The sequence below is a fragment of the Megalobrama amblycephala genome, linkage group LG24, assembly GCF_018812025.1.
Source record: "Megalobrama amblycephala isolate DHTTF-2021 linkage group LG24, ASM1881202v1, whole genome shotgun sequence".
Taxonomy (NCBI): Eukaryota; Metazoa; Chordata; class Actinopteri; order Cypriniformes; family Xenocyprididae; genus Megalobrama; species Megalobrama amblycephala.
In genome coordinates this window covers 15,523,057-15,546,806 of record NC_063067.1, presented here as the reverse complement: position 1 = coordinate 15,546,806, position 23,750 = coordinate 15,523,057, and the positions used below count along the sequence as shown (strand labels likewise).

Here is a 23,750-nt window from a genome sequence, read left to right as displayed (position 1 = left end):
AATTAAAAATCATTTAGAAACTTGTTGTTCTATGACTTTCTTTCCTCTGTAGAACAACAATGGTTCAATTTGGCAACTCTCTTCAATATAATAAAGTGTATGAAGGCTGGAGGTGTCAAGGTCCACAACGTCAAAAAATGTAATAAAATTCATGACTCTATTTTAAGTCTTCTGACTTCCATGAGATAGCTTAATGTGCAAAACAGACTGAATTTTAAGTCATTATTCATATTGTCTTGTACTAGGTCTCTTTGGCGTGTTCATTAGAATGATTCTTTTAAATCAGATATTTTCAGTGAATCCAGTTCACAAACCAGGTTTAATGATTTGTTCACAAATCAGACTCACTGACAACATACATTTCAATCAGAAGAATTAGAATACAATATAGAAGTAGTAAAGGCATGTTTTATATTTCACAGAAGAAAGAAAAAACATGGTTTGGAATGGCATAAGGGTGAGTAAATAATGATAGAAAACCATGCAAATCTTGCTTTATTTCTTTTATCGATAAACCATTTTGTGTCAAATGCTAACATATGATGTAAAGAAATGTTCAGAAACACCCAAGATGATTTTTGTTCAAAATTTATTTTATGTAGAGAGCTGCACAAAATCAGTGAAAGATAAGCAATACCTCTCATTTATGTAAAAAAAATTCAGAATGCCCGATCTTGATTTTGTCATTATGAGAAAAAGAATTACAGTCTGGAGGAGCTCTAGCCATATCTATACATACTTAAAATATATACATACAAATATAATTACTCTAAGGTTTGACAGGTACACTATGTCAGGCATCTGTAATAATACTCAAAGTATTTGCATGTAAGAGGCTGTACGTGGTACATGTACAGTAGCTGCACTGGATCTCTTGAGAACATATTCATGAACTGCCTTTATGTATAAACTACTGACTCTTAAAATACACTTATATGCTAAAGTTTTTATTACACAAGTGTACCACAGTCCTCGAATGCAGTCACATCAGTCCTGTACTCATGTGTATCAGTGTATCTCTGTTTTCAGTGTAAGCACTATGGTGCATGTTTTTGAGCATGTTCAAGGGAGATAATGCTTGGGCACTTGAGAGTATTTAAGGCTTTGTCTGATCTTCAAGCATCCAAGCTTTTTGGTCCATGGCTATTCTAACTTGAAGTTGGAAAATGAGCACTGGATTCTTGGATGCTTTCTATTTGGAATATGCCCTCTGAATATAGCTGTAATACTGATGGGAATATCATGTCTTTCATTCGGAAGTCACATGTAGAGCATTTGAGCTTCTTGATTTGCTCCACTGACATGAAATGCTACTGACTCAAGCTATCAATTCAGCTTAAAATATGCAAAGATTTAAAATTCCATGGGGCCTCATTTCTAAAACGTGCGTATGCACAGATTTGAACTTAGAGTGTGCGTACGCTAAAATCCACGCCAACATTCATATTTATAAAAACGGTGTTTGACGTGGAAAAGTGCTTAGCACCACTTCAGGGTCTGAGCAGATGTACGCGCTTTTCCTCGTGGCAGAGAGTCGCAGTACTGCAGGTATTTGGAAATCTAAGCAATTATTGCTGCTCACCATTCTCTCAAGTAAAGCATTTGGACGTTCATCTGAAGCTATTCAGCTGCACACAGTTTCAAGATCATTTGCGATTTATAAATTTCACATCTTGAAAAGAGGTGCACGCATGTTTTTTTGTGCATACATTCGTTCTCTGAATCACGTACTGTACGCATCATTTGAGAAATGATCGTAAGATCAAATGTAGGATGGTTTCTATGCAACATTTTATAAATGAGGCACCCATGTGTGTTTAGAGTTACCAAAATGTTCCACCAAATGTATATTTCTCATTATGTGTCGGTTAGTGAGTTCATTGTTGAAGATTGTGATGAAGGTTTCCAAATGCAGGCGCAAGTAGAATGTCATCTTTCTCCGATTCCATTCCAAGAAAGCAGAGAACAGTAAGCGATACAGTCCTTTGACTAGCCAAACCATCAAGAGTTCCCCAAACATCTCATATCCATTTCTTTCATCGGTTTAAGTCACCACGGTTGTCCATTTATAAAATCTCTTTGGTGCATTCAGAATGGCAATGTGTCCATGAAGATTTTATCCACAATGGGTGGAGGTGGCACCAAGTCTTCCAGTTTAAGATAGAAGATTCGCTGGAGGCCCTGGGTGCACAGTGTTCTCAGCTCCGGAAGCTTGCTCAGGAGTCGGGACAGGTAGTTGGGCCGGGTGGCCTCAGGGGCACTTGTGGAGACGTGGTCTCTGAGACACGTGACCAGGCGGTTTTGGAGGTCTTCGATCCGTTTGGGCTCTTTCAGGCCGTGTCGATCTGTTGGTCACAGTCAGGGTTAGAGATTTGCTTGGGATAAAACATATTTCTATATTCTGTGAAGAAAAAATAGAAACGGACTAAAAGACAGTCATGTACCTGTGATTATGACCAGTGTGGCAAGACAGGAGAAAGACGACAAATCCAAGTTCAAGCGATGTAAACTCTGAGAGAACTCCATAATTGAGTCAATCCAGTCACCGAAGCTTCGTACGCACTGCGTCCGGTGCAAAACCACACCGTTGCAGAAAATAAGTTTGTCTGTCTCAGGGTTTGACCTAAATGAGATAAATGAATGCTTAGTCACTTCACATTATTACAATACTAAATTTATTGTCATATGAACTGACTTGTACCTGTAAGCTAGCCGAAGTATGAAGAGCTCAACAAACGCTGACTCAAGAAGAAGTTCTTGGTCCTCCTTACAGAAGGCACTGAATCCAGGGATGTTTCCAGCCCACTTCCTGATCACATCCATTGAACCCGTTAGCAGGTCATAAAATTGCTGTATGTCGTTGGCATCCTCCTTCTCAGACAATCCAGATACTGATTCCTGATACTAGACCAAAAATACAATATATTAATTAACATTGTAAGTGCACAGAAATATGACAATACTATTAAAAAAGCAACCCAAGTTGGGTTGAAAATGGATAAACTCAGTGATTGGGTTTTTTTAACCCAGCAGTTGGGTTAAAACATTATGCAAGCTTAAATTTTGCTTTCCTCACCTTTGAATAGTCTAGAGTTCCACTGGCAGGGTTTGAGTCCATATGGGCAGTGACGAGAGAGGCAATGATGTTTACAGGTGAAGAGACAGACAATGAGTCCTGAACGACTTTTGGCTTGGACGGCAGACGACCTCTTCTACCTTTCAGGCTGTCTGTTCTCACAACTACACAGAGGAACAATATGTACACTTATTAAAAACGCTTAGTTGGTATGCAAGTATAATAATTAAAAAAAAAAGATTAATTCCCACCTTCTTTCACCATCCCCACAGCTAGGCACTTTTGGAAGCGGCAGAACTGGCACCTGTTTCGCCGCCTTTTGTCCACTGGGCAGTCCTTGTTGGAGAGGCAAACGTACTTGGCGTTTTTCTGTACCGTGCGCTACAAAACCAGAAAGGTTGAAGTTTGTCAATAAAATGAGCTTAATGGCCAAATACAAAATGCAGAGGTGAGTTAACATGATTTATCAGCAAGATCACTCTCTCTCACCTTGAAAAAGCCTTTGCATCCTTCGCAGGTTCGCACCCCGTAATGCTGACAGGAAGCGTTGTCTCCACACACTGCGCAGCGTCCCTCGTTTCCTGTGGGGCTCCTTATTTTAGGAGACAGGTGTCCGTCCATCATTCCTGAGCCATCCCGGCTGCCCTGCTCCAGGCCGAGGGGGCTGAAGGGATGTGGAGAACTGTGCTGTGGGGTCTGAGAAAAGGGATCCTGCTCCTGAATCTGTGGCTGCAACGAGCCACGTGGAGAAAGCTCATCGTGCCCGAACGTGAAGAAAGAGGCAGACTGGTTCATAGGCTTCTCTGATCCCCAGCATCCCTCATCGGGAGAGCAGGGACCAAAGGTGCTATCCCAGGTAGACATGGGCTGGAACCCCGGGGTAGAGGGTGACGGTGCAGACGCCGGACTCCCGAAGCAGTTTGACCCACCTGAAGAGGACAGCGTCTCATCTAGGTAACTCAAAGCGAACGTTCCTGGGTAACAGCCGTACACCTGGAGGTCGTCCAGCTTGAACGAGTCTTGCCCAGAGGTGCCGCCCACACAGGTAGAAGCAGCGCCTGTTGCGATCTGGCATGAGTAGGTATCAAACTCGCCGACGTAGCCTCCGACCAGAGAGGTGATGCTGGGCAGGGAGGGCGCGGAGAGCTGGTCCAGCTGGTCAGTTACATCCATGGCCAACCTGGAGGTGAAGTCAGGATTCAAAAACTCTGAGCTGAAGAGGGAGCTCTCATAGGTCTGGACTCCATGTTGACTTTGAACACAGGTCATTTCTGTAGAACAGAACCACAACATCTACTTTTCAATACCGTAGATATTGCTGCGGAAATGTCATATGCCTCGAGAGCTCAACAGCGCATTCTAACCTAGACAGACTTGCTTGCCAGCCAAAGAGTCTGTATAGACACAGTTCTCTGAAGTGATTTCAGAGAAAACTTAGAGAGCCGTCTGGCTGGAAAGGACAGCCATGCTTATTGTGTTACCGCATTAAGAACGTCAGACGAACACGACACGTGGGTTGCCTCACTGAGAGGGCGTGTGTGTTTGTGAAGGCGCGTGTGAGTGGGTGGTGTATGTATATGGAACTTTTTTAGATAGACTCAAATTTCCCCAGCAAAATCAGACATAGTGTTCCATAATGCAAATGATAAGATAAATCAAAGGGGGAAAAACTATTTGCAGTGAAGAAATACTTATATTCAATCAACATTATCGCTCTACATGGGTTAAATATTTAGACTGGCAATTAAAACATTTCTAAAATGTGCCAATATCACTTGTAACTTTATTTTAAAAGAGTCATTCTGCAGAAAGTATTTTAATGCACTATGCAAATGTGAAAGATAATTATGGCTTAGCAGTTTGACAGACGTTCATGACCTTGCACACAGAGCAAGGTGAGAACACGACACCTAATGATCATTTGACCCCTGAACGTTTCATCACCTCCATATGTTGACTAAAACAGTCAATGCATTTGTTTCTTAAAGTCAAAATGTGTAGTTAGTGTAACTGTCTGAAAATTATATAAAAAAAAGTAAAAATAATTAAAAAACAAAAATATCTGCCAAATCAGCAGGAATCTGAGTCATTTTGTTGACAATAAATAAATAAAGATCAAAATAAATAAATAAATAAACAGACAGGACTCCTTTAAGAACAGGTCAAGGTCATTATTATTATAAAACTTTACAATTACTCGTTTTTTTCAAGTGAGTGACTAATTCTAAGAAAGCTTCTTTATATTCATGACTCAAAATGATATTACTAAAAACAAATTAGCTTGAAACACGTTAATTTTTTATTATTATTACTATTGTGTGTACACCAAATGAAGGCGTATGTCGTGTAATGAAGTTTAGAGTCAATCAAAATGTGTATTATTCAAATAGCCAAAGTACAGCCAGGTTTATTAGGAGAATATGTGCAGCTAAGTTCTCGGCTCTTGCGCGAGCACCTGTTGCATCGTGACACTGCGCGTGCAGAAGCGAACCACTGTACCACACACCCCCTTTTAGTCTATTCCTTCATTTCGTACGGTTTCACATCGCGTATGTATATCCAAATTGACTAACATTTTAAATACTACAGCCAACTCATTCTGCGAATATAACTGTTGTGGATACGCACTGTGCTATTAGTTTCGAAATAACTCGCGCGCACCAAGTAGTAAAACATACAAATACATTCAATTACAATGCGTAAATATTTCAGCTCAACACATACACATATTTTATATGACTAAAAACACATTTTCTGTTCGTATAGGATTTAAAAGAAGCATAAAAATACAAAGAGAAGAGTATTAACTGACTTCCGAATTTTAAAAGCAAAAATCCTTACGTACCTGAAAATGTATTGTGGTGAGGGACTTATCAGCGTCCGTATTCCAAGTGATGGATAACCATGTATAAACGTCCCCGGCTAAGACAAGACTGTTTTCTCATATTTCTGTGAGCGAGCAGATATATAGCACTACTTTATTGTGCCGTTACGTCAGAGGTGCATCCTCTCGAGGCGTTCCACTGGCAAATATGGCCATGCAGGGGCGGAGATTCTCGGCAAATCTTTCCGGCTGCCGACCAATCAGAGCGCTCGAAGACAAAAGACATGACGCACACACGGGATTCCATTGACGCAAACAATCCGCACGTTTATTGTTCTAATTATAGCAGCGCACTGCTGTGCAACTGGCTGAATTTAGTTAAAAATAGGGAGGAGAAGACACAAATAACTAGAAGATAAGTAAAGACGATCAACAGAAAGAGTAAAAAGAAACACACAAAAACGTTTTAAACAGGATTCACTGAGTGGAATGAGGAAAATGAAAAGGTTTATCTTTTTTTTTTTTTTTTTTTTTTTTTTTTTTTAAATAAAATTTGAAGTAGCCTGTATATATTTTGTTAATAAAATAAATAATATATGGGTTAAATATTTAGATTTAAAAAAAAATAAAAAAAAATCCCCCCTTAAAATCTCAGTTATTACTGTTAGTGATTAAGACATTTTCCTCCCCAAGAAAACCACAAAGAGCCCACGAGGAGAGGGTAGGGCTACACCTGCACAAGCTGAACATGTCAAAACATGATAGTGTTCGAAGAAAAAAATCAAAACGGAAGTAAGCGCTGTCTGAAGTATTACAATGCAGGGTGTGTGAGGGATTGACAGTGCCAGTAAATGCCACGTCTGTTGTGCCATGCGGTGATTCTCAAGCTTAAATGTTTTCCTTTTAACTGAGAATGAATATCAAGCATAACTTCAAGTCACAAATATCATTTTAGTGTGTCATGCATCCTGCACCACCAGTACTCGGGTCTGAAAAATAAGTCTATTTTAATGAACCTATTTTTCAAAACATATTAAGATATTGAGCACAAATAAAAAGAATGTAACGAAATATTCAATATTACGGGGAACCAAATGTAAAAGCAGCATTGAAAAAGCACTATTCTGAATATTTGGTGGTTATGGCCCTGTCTGTCATATCTACAGACATGCTCCTCCATAAGGTCATCAATCTGACCTTACTGTGTGCAGTACCTCCATTTCACTTTAACTTGCGGATATAATCACAAGACGAAAGACATTGAAAGAATAGCGCTTTATAGATGTCCATCCTCTTTATAGGTTGACATTTGAGCATTATCCTGTCTCTGCATGTAGTAGGTGTACATTTCAATAATGAGAGTCTTGTTGGCTACCTTTTTGGTACAATAAATCAACAGCCAGCCATGAACGTCTGAAGGTAAGATGCTTGCTATTTAGTGTGCAGCGTTCTGATCCAGACATGCCTTCTGTGATTTCTGAGTGGGATGATATGTACAAGCCGTGTCCATATCAGTTATTTCTCACAATACTTTCACGCCTCAGGCGCAGTTTCCATGCCATAATCCATTTTTCTCTGCCACATGCCAGCCAAGTATGACCTTTTTCAGTAAAACGCAGTGAGCGAGTGACCCAGTCTTGCTGAATAGGTTGATTTAGTGCAGGGGGCGAAGTAACATGAAATGCAGGCCGCTGACACAGTATCCAGCTTGGGTATTTAAAAACAAGGCTGATGGGTCTTGCAGAGGAATTCAGAGCCAGCCAACATGGTAGCAGGTTGGCAAGTTGACTTGCATACTTTCTCTGGGGGTGTCACACGGAGAATATTTTACCTGTTCTTGACCTGGGACAGTGTTAGGTCAATATTGGCTGAAAGGATAAAAATGTACTACCATTTATTCTCATTTATATACAACAACATGCTGCATGGAGCTATTCCAGTGATCTTCTTTATTCTTTATAAAGGTTGATTCTCTTGTCCAAGTAACATTTCAAACCAATATACACTGCCAGGGGTGTTTCCAAACTTTTGGAGGGCAAAGTGTGGTTTTGGATGATATCAGCATATATCCTTATCATTTTTTGGTGCAAATACATTAAAGTAACTTGACATTATCATTGAAGACCAGCAATAATAATTTTCATTTTGATTACATAATAATGGCAATATATACATGTCAAAGTCAGACATGCCCCTTTGCCAGCTGTGATGCCTGGTTACTGGTTTAAACTTGGCCCAGGTTTGTAAAAGATAGGTTAGCACACCTTAATTAAGTTTAGAATACAATGAACCAATCAGAACCCAGTTTCGGTCAGATAGCTGCTAATGCTGGATACTTTGATGAATCAAAAATGTAAGTTTTTTTCTATGTATAAACTGTTTATGTAATAAAATATGTTTTCGTAGTTTGTGTTGTCCCTTATCAGTGCAAAATTATCACAAATTAAAAAGGATTCATGCCAATATTGTCCAAAGCCCCACTTTTCTAGGGCGTTTCCAAACTTTTGGCCAGTGTATATGTAATACTATATATACTCAAATAGCCTACAATCGTGATGTATAAATTCCTGGTACACCACATTACATTAATTATGCAAATGAAAAAACATAGACTAACTGTAAAGCAATTCATAATATAATTATTTATTCTTTAAGTAAAATGTAATAACTTCTTTCTTATGATTTTTGGTGTTAAATATGACCTGGGAATGTTCTTGGAAGGTTTCACCCAAAAACACACATTTTCGAAATGAAGTCTTTCTTTAATCGGTCTTTCCTGACATTGTCGGTGTTTTTGCCAATTTCCATCTCGCAGTCTGTAGCTACTCAGAACTGGCTTTACCGCTTCTTTCCGCCATTATCACGAGTTGACATCTTTTCCTGATCAAAGACTTTTGCTCACGAGATTGTTATTTCTCTAGGCAGCCGCGGAATCTCCTTCTTTCTTCCACCTGTGATGCGCAGACAGGACCGGGAGCCGCGCGCGCGCGCGCATCGATCTCTGAGTAGATTCGCTCTTCCTCTTTTGACTGTGCGGTCGGAGAAAAGAAAGGATGTGTCTGTCTCTGTCACAGAGACCAAAAAAGAGGAAGCTCCGCCAATGACGCAATGAAGCGCTTTGGCTGACGTAGCAGGAATCCCTCCCGCGCGCGCTGCCATATGGGGAAGCCCAGCCGAATACAGCAGAAGAGCCTGTTGCTAAATGACGCGACAGTTTTCCATTACTGCGTCCATTTACAAGCCGGATCGCGAGCTTAATTACTTTTAAAATAAACCTTTTAGGAACTGATGATAAGGTAAACGAGCACCGAGGGAGAGTTACAGTTCAATTAACTTACAGCTGCTGAGTTGTTGGCACATAGGTTGAGCTGAAGTTGTCACTAGGGGCGGGATAGGAAAAAGACGACGAGGAAGTGGTCACAAGACCATGAGAAAAACATTGTGCAGACACGCAGTAAGCGATCAGATCGGAACAGGTGTTACGAGAAAAAAAAGATAAAAAAAAAAAAATAGCCTACATATTTTAAATAAGTAAGAAAAGAAAATAGTCTAATTAGAACTCAACAGGACATGCAACAGTCACTATAGGCTATTGATTCCACATAGTTTGACAAAGTCTGTTTTAAAGGTGCACTCAAGTACAGTAGTTTTCACAAAGAAATTAACCACACCGAAATTAACAGATAGGCTATCTTTAAAATGATAAACACTCCAAACATGTCCAAAAATGGCACTACTGGTCATGTGATCTCAGCAACCTTAAGGGGGAGCTGTCTGTTTAAATTAAAAACCTGTAAAATGAAACCGCTTTTTCAAGGCCACCGAAAAAGCTGCAGTGCCAGTGGACAGCCATGGTGTACTTGTCAAACATTTGATTTCAACACCATAGGGGATTGGTCCTCCTTCACAACTTCCACTCTTCTGGCAAGACTTTCCATTAAATGTTGGAACATGGCGGTGGGGATTTGCACGCATTGAGACACAAGAAGACATTAGTGTAGTCAGGTGCTGATGTTGGGTAATGGGTCTGGCTTGCAGTCTGCGTTCCAATTCATCCCAAAGGTGTTCAGTAGTTCAGCAGGGTTCAGGTTTGGCCTAATTGGAAGCTCTTCTGCATTGGGATATGAAAGTGCCACGTTTAAAGTCTGAGCTCTTCCATTCCACTGAAAATGTTTGTCTGAGGAGATTATATACTTGAGTTCATGCAACTGTTATCTTTGGGTGTAGTGGGAAAACCCAAACCTGTTAATTATGAAGGGGTGTCCACATACCTTTAGCCATGTTGTGTATTTATAGAAAGCACTCTTCATGTCTTTAGATCTAAATCTTTTTTTATTTTATTTTTTTAGTGGACAAAATACTTGCTGTTAAATCACCTTTTCAGTCGAGTCGTTGCTTGGTCTGTTCAACAAAGCAGATTTGCACTAGCTATTTTTGATATTATATATATATAACAAAATAAAAAGTTAAAATGTTTGAGGTTGATAAGATTGTTTTTGAAAGACCGAAAGGTTTGTTTATTATTAAAACAGAGTTTGAGAGCATTGTGTCAGTGCCCTTTTGTTCTTTCTTGAAGGCCTTCTTGGATGTTTCTGGTCACGCACCTGCTTTTTTTTTGGATGTGCACATACCCATTTCGTTTTGTTTGAGTAACGTTATGCACCATAGAACATTACGCACTGCTCATTTAAACATATAGCACGTACCCGGTTACTGCATGGGCTTTTTCGGGCACCTGTTGTTGAATCAAAGTGATTTACGTACAGCTGTTAGCTTACAGGACAGAGTGAGCTCCCCCTGTCTGTACGTTGGTAACTGCATCATGTGGCTTACCACACTGCAGCATGCCTGGAGAGCCTTGAACGCAGCCTGGCTTTTGAATCAAATCAAGAGCATATCATCCCCTGAATAGCCAGTTTGTTGTCTCGAGTGAACCGTAGCTTAGCACACTGATTATGCAATGATATGCAAACGTGCTAAGATAAGGTCTCTTGACTTTGGCTGGATCTTAAACTTGACCTTGACAAGTACCAAAAGGCTTAGCTGAAGCCTGACAGCTGCCTTATACATCCAAGCTAAAGATATCAAATGTGAACCACCAACTTGATCACTGTAGTTTTATTTCAATGAGGACATCTGTTGCTCTTACATTATTTTTAGTCAAATTTTTTAAGAACAATATTCAGTAATTCTTTATTCACAGAAAATCTTGTTATACGCACTAGCTCTGATTGGCATCTTTATGACAGAAATAAAGTCTAATTCCAGAACAAATCATGCTTTGGAGTTTTTTTTCCCCATTAATCATTTGATTCAGTTCATAAAACTGGCCTAGAAGATTCAGTAAAAAACTTCATTGCATCCGAAATCGAATACTTCCCTATACATAGTATCGAAAAACAGTACGCCAAATGTCCGAATACATGGTATTCATAAAAAGTTGGCGAAAAGTACCAGGATGACCTACTACTTGCACTAGATTCTGAAGTGCGCATTTGATGAACACTTTACTATCCCATGAGGCCACGGGAGAGGATTTGTGAATGGCGTTCAAGCGACACAACTGACGCCATAGGTCACGTGACAGTAACAACATGGCGGATGAGAAATCGAGTCCCCCAACCCAGGAATTGGGTTTCCTTTAAGACCCAGGTGGTAATGCCTGATCAAAAGTTGTTATTGTGATGTCTTGACTAATTATAACCTATTTCACTGTTGTATGTTTATTACATTAAGTGCATAAACAACATGCTTGAAATATAAAATTAATGTTTCAGTATTGCATAATAAACAGACTGGAAACATTAATTGGAAGCAAAAAACATAGCTAATATAATATAAGCTAAGCTAGCAGGATAATTGGATAGATATATGCTATGCTAGTACATAAGCTGAAAAACAAACAACAAAAAAAAACCCAGTAAAAACAAGAAATGCTTGATTTAACAACCTATAGCTTCAGTTATGTACTAGTATATGAACCATGAAATTTAAAAAAAAAAAATTAATGGTCATTATAACGCATTTTAAACTATATAAATCATAATGTGATTTTGCAGGAATTATAATCAGGTGCTAAAAATACTACCTATTAAAAGCCTGATAAACCAATGGGATCACTCGGGGTCCTAAAGGAGACCCAATTCCTGGGGGGACTCAATTTCTCACCACACCGGATTACATTTATACTACACGCATTCATACTATATAGAATGGTCACGAAGTAGTTTTCAGACCAAATGTAGTAACAACTATACAGTATGAGATTTCAGACGCAGCGCATATGAATCTGGTTCTTGTGTTCAACTGACTGAGTCAAAGATCCATCAGCAAAGATTTACAGCTCATTGGCAGGGACAAATATCAAGTAACAGCTTAAATTTTGTTTCGTTTTGGTGGTTTCAGAAGTCGTTTGTAATATCACCCACAGATCATATGCTCTTTTGCTTTTTTGGAAGGCATTTGTCAGCTCTAGTCTTAAAGGGTTAGTTCACCCAAAAATGAAAATAATGTAATTAATTACTCATTAACCCTCATGTCGTTCCACACCCGTAAGACCTTTGTTCATCTTTGGAACACAAATTAAGATATTTTTGATTAAATCTGATGGCTCAGTGAGGCCTGCATAGACAGCAATGACATTTCCTCTCTCAAGATCCATAAAGGTACTAAAAACATATTTAAATCAGTTCATGTGAGTACAGTGGTTCAACCTTAATATTATAAAGCCACAAGAATATTTTTTGTGCGCCAAAAAAAACCCAAAAATGACTTTTTAACAATATCTAGTGATGGCCGATTTCAAAACACTGCTTCAGAGCGTTATGAATCTTTTGAATCAGAGATTCGGATCGTGTATCAAACCGCTAAACTTCTGAAATCATGTGACTTTGGCACTCCGATCCACTGATGTGATTCGTAAAGCTCCGAAGCTTCAAGAAGCAGTGTTTTGAAATCGCCTATCACTACATATTGTTGAAAAGTCGTTATTTTGTTTTTTTGGCGCACAAAAAATATTCTCATCGCTTTATAATATTAAGGTTGAACTCACATGAACTGATTTAAATATGTTTTTAGTAACTTTACGGATCTTGAGAGAGGAAGTACCATTGCTGTCTATGAAGGCCTCACTGAGCCATCAGATTTAATCAAAAATATCTTAATTTGTGTTCCAAAGATGAACAAAGGTCTTACGGGTGTGAACGACATGAGGGTTAATGAGTAATTAATGAAATTATTTTCATTTTTGGGTGAACTAACCCTTTAATTCACTTCAATTCTATAAAAGCCAATTCACACCACACAGACAAACGACAACAAACAAATTGGCTGTTGAATTTAGAATTTTATGAAAAATAACTGTCATGTTTACACTGCCCCAACAGACACCAACAAATGCTGATTGAACATACAGTCGGGTGAAAACAAACCCTGACCAACGTTGACAGACGCTGACAAGGGTAACACACTGATTCAACAAAATCCAACAAATGTGTTTGTCTGTGTTAACTGTCCTTAAAGAACCAGTCAGGCGCTTCATATATAGAATCTTTTAGGGGTTCCCAAATGGGATCATTTTTTATATTAATTACATTTTTATAAAACATGAAAGTATTATATAATCATTTAAGACATTTACTGATGACAAACCTTTTTGTCTTAAAGGTGATAGAGAGGATTTTTTCGTCAACTGAGAATCCAAAGACTGTTACTGAGTTTTTGAAATGAGCGTATGCGTAAGAACAGCCCCCCTCTTTCACATTTCAAAGGAACGCCTCCCAAAACTCGTGCACGAGTATTGGAACACGAGTGTTTACCACCGGCATTCGCTGTGTTGTGTTTTTTGGATTATGTCGGACTCACCGCAGGTAACTCATAATCTGCAGTTGTTATTCCTATCTCATGCAGCGCCTGTGGAGTGTGGAAAGTTACTGGAGCGCGCAGGCGCGCATGTCTCTCACAAGGAACGTCACGGCAGTGATTGACAAGCCAGAGGGCCAATCGTTTACGCGATGATCGCGTAAACGATTGGCTGATGTTTTTAAGGCCCTACCTCGTGCACAGATGATGTATATTAATATTATTACTTTCAGTGCACCTAATAAATAGTCTTTTATCAGTTAGTAAAGACAGTTTCAAGTAATATTGCAAAAATGTATAAAACAAAACATCCTCTTTAGCACCTTTAAAGGTTCTTTAAAAGTGAGTCAAAAATCCTCTGGTTCTATACAGAGCCCCACAGAAACTTATTTTTCCTGAGAGTGTAGTATTCAGGATATTCTTCAAAAATTCACTTTGAACTGGACCACATTATTGTGTTGGAATCCCAGAGCCTCTAGTGCAGTGCTTTCTAGAGTTCAGGCATTCCTCCAGCAGGCTTAATTCACCATTCACCTTATCCAGTTCCACTCCTGGCGCTCCAGTAAATAGATAGGAGGCCATATTTAAATATAGACCACATAAATTACCCCAGTGAATTTGTTAGGGGACCACAAGATATTGAGTCTCAGCTCTGTAGTCCACTGTCAATCCCTCTGTGCATTCCGGTTTTGGTTGAAGACACTGTCATTGCCTTTGAGGTACCAAGATGACAAACACTGAGTCATTTGGGTAGGGGTAAGGTGGAAGAGTAGACAATGTCTTAAACTGATTTTAGGTTAATTGGGATATCAAACATTCAAAACAATAATACAGTAATGTTTTATAAAAGTAGGCCCTAAAGATATTCAATTAGAGTCATAATGAAAAATCCAGGTTTATATAAAGAAGTTTTTCAGAACCTGTTGTGTCTGTTGGAAGCTTCTGCATTAAATAGGTTGTCTTTTGCACTTATTGGCCATTACTTTAAAATTTCACATTAAGCTACTGCTATAGGACTCATTATAGGCCCATTATTGATCATATACGCCCTCTGCTGGTGCAAGAAGTTAATTAAAAAAAAACATTGGATGAGGCGAAATGATGTTGATTGTAGTGCAGTGATATCTGGTCTGTCATCAAGTAAAGGACAGCTCACACCTCATGGATGCACAAACTCAATACTTATACACAGTTCTCAAATGAGAAGGATGTCTCTCCAAAGCCTTTGACACTTGATTCGTGTCGACATTTAGCACATGGTTTAGCAGCGTTGGTGTGAATTCATAACCATATTAGACTCCCGGTGTGCCCTTGACGAACCCCAATAGTTTTGAAAAAAATCCTACTGGCTGAAAACAAACTACAGCCTGAAAATTAAAGCATATATATATATATTTTATATATATAAAATAAAAAACGTATATATATATATATATATATATATATATATATATATATATATAAATAAAAAACTTATATACTTCTATAGCCAACCATGGTACTCGACAAATCCGTCAAGGCTTCAGTGTTAATTTAATGAAAACATTTATATCCATTAGTATACACTACTGTTCAAAAATTAGGGGTCAGTAAGTTTTTTTTTTTTTTTTTTGGAAAGAAATTAATACTTTTATTCAGCATGGATGCATTAAATTAATCAAAAGTAATAGTAAAGATATTTATAATGTTCCAAAAGATATATTTCAAATAAATGCTGTTCTTTTGAACTTACTATTCATCAAAAAACTTGGAAAATGATTTCAACAAAAACTGTTTCCAACATGTTTCTTGAGCAGAAATGATTTCTGAAGGTTCAGACATGTATGTATGTATGTATTTCCTTTATTTTTCCACATTACATCAAATGAATAAATACATATAATAGTTGTACATTAATGCACTTTCACAAAATTACCCCTTGGTTAATTATCTATCCATCTGTGGATGACCACTCTGCTACATGAGGACACACACTGCCATGTTTGTTGGAATAGTGCTAATAGTTAAGAGCTTGGCTCTTAGTTAGGTAGTGTCCAACTGACTAAATTTCCCATAAACACTGGTTTATTTTGCTGTGTTGAATTTCTGCTCGGGGCAGCACAGGGTCAGGTGTCTCGGCTGTGTGAAGCTGTGGGACAAGAACCATTCCTCAAGTTACACAGCTACTGGTGCTAATACTCCCCTAGCATCGCTTCAGGATGTGTCTGAGTGGAAAGATAGGAGCTGGAAACTGTACAAACACTATAAACGGAACCATATTTAGCATACTGTCATATGATTTGACAGTGTGAATGCATACACAAACAGCAAATATAGAGAAGCACTTTAGTTATAAAGAACTTTCCATATCATTTTCATATTCTTTCAAACATTATATGCCTGCAAACCCTAACCCTTTCTAACCCTAACTCTACTTGTATGACATTCTTTTTTTCTGTGGAACACAAAATTAAAAGTTTAGCAGATTATCTTGGGCTTTTCCATACAAAATCATTATTAAAAAAAATAGATAAATGACAATATTATCTAGTGTTGTAACTGGATGATTGATTTGACCCACTAGAGGGCAGTCTGTGATCAAGTGCATGGAATTCACTCTACAATTCTGTTCAAGTTTACAGTGCTGTTTAGCACGGACTCTGTTGCAGCATATCTATCTTTATGCCATTTTATGCACTTTTTGTGTCTTTTGTGTGTTTTTTTTTAGTATATAACGTTCAGTTTTTTCAAGCCATCTGCAACTATTTCAATAATTGAGTATAGATATAGAGTACAGACTTAGTCTTTTCTTATTGGCCAGTCTTATATGCAAAATGCTTTGCATTTCTGCAGTCATAAATTATTGCTGGCATGTGCTGAATGAGTCCTAGAGAACACAGATCAACTGTTTCCCCTTTTAAAATGTGGAAATTAGCAAAGCCTCTCAACAATATTGCTCATTGTTGAAGAGAAGGCCGTTGTTCCAGATTTCATTTCCTAAATACGTCACAACTTTGAAGACATCTTTAAGTTTAACATTTTAATAATACTTGGCCTTTTCTGTATGATTTCAGTCCAAGACTTCTTGATTCTTGCTGTTGCCTGTTTTCTGTCTCTCACACCAACATCATTGTCCCTCTGAAAGACCTCTTTTGATTGTGCCCACTCTCACATTCTCTAAGCTGGTAAACTACCCACTCTCTCAAACATGTGTAATGGCTGTCCAAGTGTGTGAGATTTCATTCTGATCTCTCACTTTTCCCATATGGCTCGAGTGATAACTCAATGACAAAACAAAGACTTCCTTCCATAAAGAACAAGTAAAACCTCCAACTTAGGAATATTTATGATAAATGATTTATGTGTGCACAACATTTTTTTTTTTTTTTTTAAATGTATGAGACTTCATAATCTTTAATCAAAAACAGTAACTTCTCCCCCTTGTAACAACTTCTCTGAGTGACGTGTGCACCAGCGTAAGAGCAGGACAATAATCTGGCCCTTTTAGAAAGCGGTCACTCGCTTGAGATCGCAGCAAACGACAATGATTCAGTTAAAGGTGCAGTAAGTGATTTCTGGAAAAAGCTGTTGAAAGTGGATCAGACACCGAGCACCACAACAAACTTGTAGCCAATCAGCAGTAGGGGGCGTGTCCACTCATGATGGGGGAGGAGAGAGATTGAGCAAGAGGAAGATTTGAAGAAAGACTGTAGAAAGAGAGATGGCTGAGAGACATTACAAAAGAGAAAAGCTATCATTGGAAAAAGAAGGGTTATAATCAGGCAAAAGCTTTAGGATTAGAACAGCTTTCCAGCGCTAGAGAGAATTAAAAAAAAGATGGAGAGGTTGTGTTGTTTTTGTTCCATACGTGGCTAACATTGCTTTTGAGTGTGTGCTGCTGGTGACTAACAATGAACTCTTGCTTGTATATACTAATGTACTGTATGTTCATTTTTTTGTTCTTCTAGTCATTCGTTCGTCATCTTTGCTTTATTTTTCACGAAGCTTTATTTTGCTATGATAAAGAGACATCCACTCTTGCATTGCATGTTTGTGCATTTTGGGGGCGGAGCAATGAAGGGTTGGTGTGTTTGTTTGGGTTGATTTTAAATATCAACAGTGTTCAACAATGATTTTTAGAAATTGCTTACTGCACCTTTAATTCTCGATGGACAAAATCAAGCCCTGCCCTACATTTTTTTCACCTTCAAGAAGTCACTCGGATATACGTATTTCACAGTAGGGAAGCAAAAACACACCTGATGCTCATTCTTTATTCATCATGTTGTAGAAATGCTCTAAAGTGACTTTAAATGCACCTGAACTGATAATTGCAACTTCCCAACTTTGACTTGCACCAGAAGATTCCATGAGTCTGCATGCTTTTTTTTCTTTGGAGTACTTTGTGTTTTTTCTCATTAATGGTGCTTGCTATCCAAACTTCCAAAAAGAATGAGCTATACTTTTGTGATCGGATCAACTATTTCTGCCTGAAGTAGTAGTCTTGCATTTAAGAAGTGACCTGAGCCATTTATAGGGGCCAGAATATCATTCAGAATCTTTTGAGGGCTTTTTGACTGAATCAACTACCTAGCAATGCTCTAAAATGACTAAAATGGCCATCCAAAACACTAGCATTGTGGGGGCTACTTAAATTATTCACATTTTCTTCAGAAAGTCTAGTTTATATTTAAATTTGGCATAAGACACTATTTCACTCTTAGTTTTATCCTGTAAAGCCTGAAATAATAATCAGAAAAATCTAAAGGCCTGTTCACACTAACACAGTGTCTACACCAGACGTGACTTTTTTCGTCGCCAAAGCTCACTGTCCTAAGATAAGATATCGCTTTGCTTCAGAAGGCCTTTATTAACCCCCCGGAGCTGTGCGGAACACATATTTATGATGGATGGATGTGGACGGAAGCACTTTCTTCAGCTCATACTCATTGATCCCTATTACTGCCATTATAAAGCTCGGATGCATCAGGATATTTATTAATATGTTCATCATAAAGAAGAAAGTCATATACACCTAGGATGGCTTGAGGGTGAGTAAAGCTTGGGCTAATTTTCATTTCAAAGTGAACAAATACTTTAACAGTTTACTGAACCTATAGATAAGATCTTTAAAAAAAAACATAGCATATGTGTTTTTGGTTGAGTATCATATTTGACACATCAGGCTATTGTAGCATATATAAAATGTATCTCCCAATAATATGTCTTAGTAAGATGATATTTAAATGCTTAGTTTTATGATCAAAGCTCTGTAGTTCTAAATAAACCAACATAGGTTTAATTATACATAAATTATACTATAATTTTATATTATAAAACACTATTACTAACAAAAAGTTTAGTCTTACGTTTACTTTAAAGTTACTTTGTGGATTTCACATGTACCATGACCTGTAAATTATCAGACAACTAAGCATGTAGTAGATTGTGTACAGCAGGCTTTTCAAAGTTCTGTTCATGTCGATAATTTAGAGGCCTTCAATTTGTGTATCCAATAGGACACAATAGGTTTAGGGTTAACTTTTAATATGGGACACTGGGTGTCACTATGAACTTCCAAATGCAGGGAAGCAGTGAAGGGTGGGGGTGCACGTAGTTTGCATTCCCTGAGCTGAACAGGAAAACAGTCAGGAAGCTGCGCTGAGGCTCAAGCTGAGGGCTCAGCCAGGAAAAGGAGAGGCGGCAAGTGCTAAGAGGGACGCTGCCTCAGCCAACACCTCTACCGTTGTGTCTGATTTCACTCCAAACCAGGACCGACGCCATCTATGACTCATTCATGCAGATTCAAGCAGTCTTTTTAAATTTCTTGAGTTTTTTTCTCGCATAGTCCAATACTCATGTTGATAGCTCCAAGGAACAGCTCATAGACAGCACAACAGTAATACTGTCTCAGAGTTTCCTTGATTCACTCAGGGTTGCCGTCGCCAAGTAAACTTTAATAGTGGAAGAAGAAATGGAAGAAGGATGGGGAAGTTATTCAATCTGTTTGTGTTTCATAAGAGGCTTATCTCATCTAATTAAAGTCAGACTGAATGTTTTAGCCCTACAGTATGTGTTCAGAAATGTCCTCCCATGTCATGCTCTTTCTGTTGTAACTAACCAATGCTGAGGTGACAAACCGCTCCATGTCTAAATCAGACTGGCTGCAGAGATCATGGAGATCTGTCAGCAAACGGAAAACTTGTGGCAACCAATCAGAAACCACAGAACTTCCTCTTGCTCCATAGAACCCAACGCCTACGTGATAACAGCGCGACTGCTGCTGCTTGCATTCGTCCATCTGCCTCTTTCGTTGTCGTCAATACTACTTTTTTTAATTCAGCCTCATCATGTATGCTTTTCATATCTCACACACTGACTAATAACATTGTCACTAATACATCACCAGTCGCTGGAATAGGGTTTTTTCACTTTTAGGTGTTTTTTAGGTGTTTCACTTCTCTGTCAGTTTGTTGTCTAATATCTAATTTCTGATATTAGTATACAACTCTTTTGCCTTATATGACATTATGCTCTTGGTCTTTATAAACATCCTGACCTCAGAGATGATGCAGATATGCATATTTGTCTCTTTTTAATCCATGTATGACAAACTGTCACATGAGACAGTCAGTGGGCAGACAGTCAGTGGGAAGGCCCCATTTTGGCACTCTAAGCTAATGAGATTTTTAATGTTTTGGAAAGAAGTCTCTCTCGGGCTGCATTTATTTGATCAGAAATACAGTCAAAACAGCAATATTTTGCAATATTAATACAATTTAAAATAACTGTTATCTACTTTAATATATTTAAAAATGTATTTCATTCCTGTGACGGCAAAGCTGAATTTTGAGCATCATTACTCCAGTCTTCAGTGTCACATGATCCTTCAAAAATCATTCTAATATGATTTGTTGCTCAAGAAAAATGTCTTTATTCTTTATTCTGTTTATTCTGTGATTCTGTGAATTATAGAATATTTAGTCATTGAAACTTTCTAAATAACAGAAGCCCAAATGTTTTTCAGTGTAAAAAAAAAATAAATAAATAAATAAAAAATTCTAAGTCAAGATTTTTATCCATCTTATCAACTGCAGATAAAATATGTGATCCCTGAACATAAACATTACAAAAGAAGTAAAAAAAAAACATTTGAAATGTTGGTCACACTTTAGATTAGGGTCCAACTATTAACTAACTATTAACCATGACTTTTGCTTTTTGTAAACTCTTAATTACTGCTTATTAATAGTAAGGTAGTTGTTAACTTTAGGTATCGGGTAGGATTAAGAGATGTAGAATATGGTCATGCAGAATAAGGCATTAATATGTGATTTATATGTACTAATAAACAGCCAATATCCTAGTAATAAGCATGCTAATAAGCAGCTAGTTAATAGTGATAACTGGACCCTAAACCAAAGTGTTACTTAATTTTTTTGTTTATCAATTTCTGACCTATTGTGTTTCTGATTGGCTGGTTGAAGCATCCGTTCATTAATATTGGGTGACAGTGATAGTTCAGTAAGAGAGAAAGTAGTGTGATTACAGGCAGCTGGTCAAGATGACCTACTTCATCTGGAATTTACACTGGAAAACACGCGGGAACGACGTACAGTATCTCCAAGTTCCATGCTTTCAGCTCTCTTCCTCTCGTTCTTGGAACGCAGTGATGGCTTGGCCTCTTGGAAAACCCTGATGAATCAACATCCCGACCTCCTGATAAACACGCTCACCAGTGATACAGAATGGACCTGCAGAGCCAAGCTGTTCAAACACACACACACACACACACACACACACAACAACAACAACAACATTCAGTTAGTGAGACCTGGCTGGACATTATGTTCCACTTGAGGTGTTTTTGGGCAACCGTAGTAATAACAACAAAGCATAAAAAAAAAAAATCTCTCAGTCTACAATTCTAAAATCCATTCATTGCAAGGCAAGGCAAGGCCATATTGTGTTGAAGTATCTTTTCTTTGGTGTTGTAGTGTGCCTTAGTTTTAGCAAAGACATTTCCTTTCAGCGTTGAGATGGAAAGCTTTTACTACTAATGCATGTGTTCATTTCTTTTAATAACCAAGTAGAGAAGGCACCATTCACGAGGCACAAACAGACGTGCACAAGTACACAGTGTCTTCCCTCTGATCTCCACGGGGCGATATGTATCTTTGATCTCTTGGAGAGAAACAATACACAGGACAATACAGAGTCACCAAAATAAACCCACATTATGTGCAATGTCTTCCAGTATGTAAATTCTATAAAGACTTTCTATAGTATTTAATTTCATTTTCATGTGCAATCTGTTGATGTTAGATTTGCGTAACGCAAATTGTTTTTTGCCACATTTCTCACCGTTAGTTAACAGTCTACTATCTTAAAATCCCCCTGTAGTCAATAATTTTATCCCTTTAAAACTTACCAAAATGGCATATTTAAGCATTTTTTCCTTGTGAAAAATGTCTTCATGCCTTAAAATAGCTTGAATGTAACTCTACACCCTTGCTTCATTTAATATACGCAGATCTATGAATATGCTAATTAGCCCCACCTTCACTCACTCGCACAAGCTCAGAGATCCACACGGTCAACTTACTGAGGTAAACACAGCACAATGGTATCGCTCTTTACAACATTGGACACACAACGGTAAGAAATACGATTAGCCTTTTGCTTGACTACATTATCAAACAGCTAATAATGTGTTGCTAATGTTACACAAACCATGTTCCCATTCGCCATCTGAGTCTGCCTTCTAAAAATCAGTATCCTTAGAAACACTTTGAACAACTCAGAACGCCAGAAGAAAGGCATATAGTTCATCATAACGTCGTAATGTACATTATACACCTGCTATATTGCTAAATCTAACCAATTTTGTATATCAACAGAACAATATACCAGGACAACCTGGCTTCTTGAGACTCTCCTGCTTCAGAGTGGTCCTAATGATATGCTAAAGTCCGCAGGCACATTTATGTGATTGGTTAATAGGTAGATTGTGATGTCACAAACACCAGCGTTGTCAAACCATGTTTCTGAAACTGTCTTTAGATCACTGCAGTTTTAAACAGAAAATACTCAGCAATGGCGTTGACTTATGAATTTACACATGGTTTGTCTTAAAAGGCTGCGCGTCCACCAAAGCGTTTTTAGCCAACTGAAAACGCTAGACACTGCTGAAAACGCGTATCTGTGAGCGTTTGAGAGCACTTCGGCAGCGCAGCGGTTTTTTTCCCCTTTTTTTCAGTTGAGACGCTTTGTTGCTATGATACGGAATATGCACGGCACTGTTACTTGTAACGTTAACTGATTTCGCAGATAATTAGTTTCAGACTAAAAATGTCGACACAATGTAGAGTAGCCTACTTACTACTATGTATGTTCGAAGACCAGCAATATTAATTTATCACCCATTTTGTTCCGTTCTCTACTTGTTGATGTTGTTGTACAGCAAGAGTGTTGTGACAGTTGGCCGATGTTGTATTTGTCCCGCCCCTCCTCTACTCTGATTGGACGGCTGGCTAAAAAGTGACAGTGATGAGCGCAGCGTTTTACTCAAAGTTGAACATTCATCATCAACTCGAGGCGACTAGTAAAAAACGCCGAGCTCTCATCGCTTGAGCGTAAAAAAGACGTTCAGCGCCGCGCTACGCTCTTGGCGTTTAAAAAAAACCGCTGTGCTCCCATTGAAAACAATTGGAAAAAGTACGCTAGCCACTGGAAAAAGCCAAAGTCCCTTTAAGACAAGTCATTTCACCTGGCGGCCATCTTTGAAATGCCTCTCGGGCATGCAAGTGCAACTCCTATCTCTTTGAATGGGGAAACATCAAATTCTCCAAAGCTGTTTTTTTTTTTAAACTGAACTTAAGTTACCTACTTATCAGTGCTTGTTATGTCAAATAGGCTCCGCTTCCTGCAACAACCTGCTTTCCCTTCCTGCTGTTTCTTTTGGGATTTTCTATAAAAAGCGTTAAGAATTGTTGTGAAATTCCCTTTTTC

The 23,750-nt window shown here is 38.3% G+C and overlaps 1 protein-coding gene across 2 annotated transcripts; it reads right to left on the bottom strand.

Annotated features, from left to right (window-relative positions):
- Nucleotides 1-572: 572 nt before the first annotated feature.
- nr4a1 (nuclear receptor subfamily 4, group A, member 1) lies at nucleotides 573-6,079 on the bottom strand. 2 transcript variants are annotated; one of them, XM_048178138.1, is made up of 7 exons: nucleotides 5,922-6,079; nucleotides 3,566-4,347; nucleotides 3,328-3,457; nucleotides 3,077-3,240; nucleotides 2,702-2,904; nucleotides 2,445-2,623; nucleotides 573-2,345 (listed from the first exon to the last, which is right to left on the bottom strand). In XM_048178138.1, the coding sequence occupies exons 2-7, from the start codon at nucleotides 4,343-4,345 to the stop codon at nucleotides 2,089-2,091; spliced, it is 1,713 nt and encodes a 570-aa protein (XP_048034095.1). In that variant the 5' UTR covers nucleotides 4,346-4,347; nucleotides 5,922-6,079; the 3' UTR covers nucleotides 573-2,088. The 2 variants fall into 2 exon arrangements, with proteins under 2 accessions (XP_048034095.1, XP_048034096.1); XM_048178139.1 differs by having other exon boundaries at nucleotides 3,566-4,256; nucleotides 5,922-6,053.
- Between the last annotated feature and the right edge of the window lie 17,671 nt (nucleotides 6,080-23,750).

Excerpts from the sequence above, each read along its gene's own strand:
- nr4a1 (XM_048178138.1), bottom strand. The coding sequence starts at position 4,345 with ATGACCTGTGTTCAAAGTCAACATGGAGTCCAGACCTATGAGAGCTCC. Across the intron at positions 3,458-3,565 it reads GATGCAAAGGCTTTTTCAAG|CGCACGGTACAGAAAAACGC; the intron begins GTGAGAGAGAGT and ends CTGGTTTTGTAG. Across the intron at positions 2,624-2,701 it reads ATACTTCGGCTAGCTTACAG|GTCAAACCCTGAGACAGACA; the intron begins GTACAAGTCAGT and ends TATCTCATTTAG.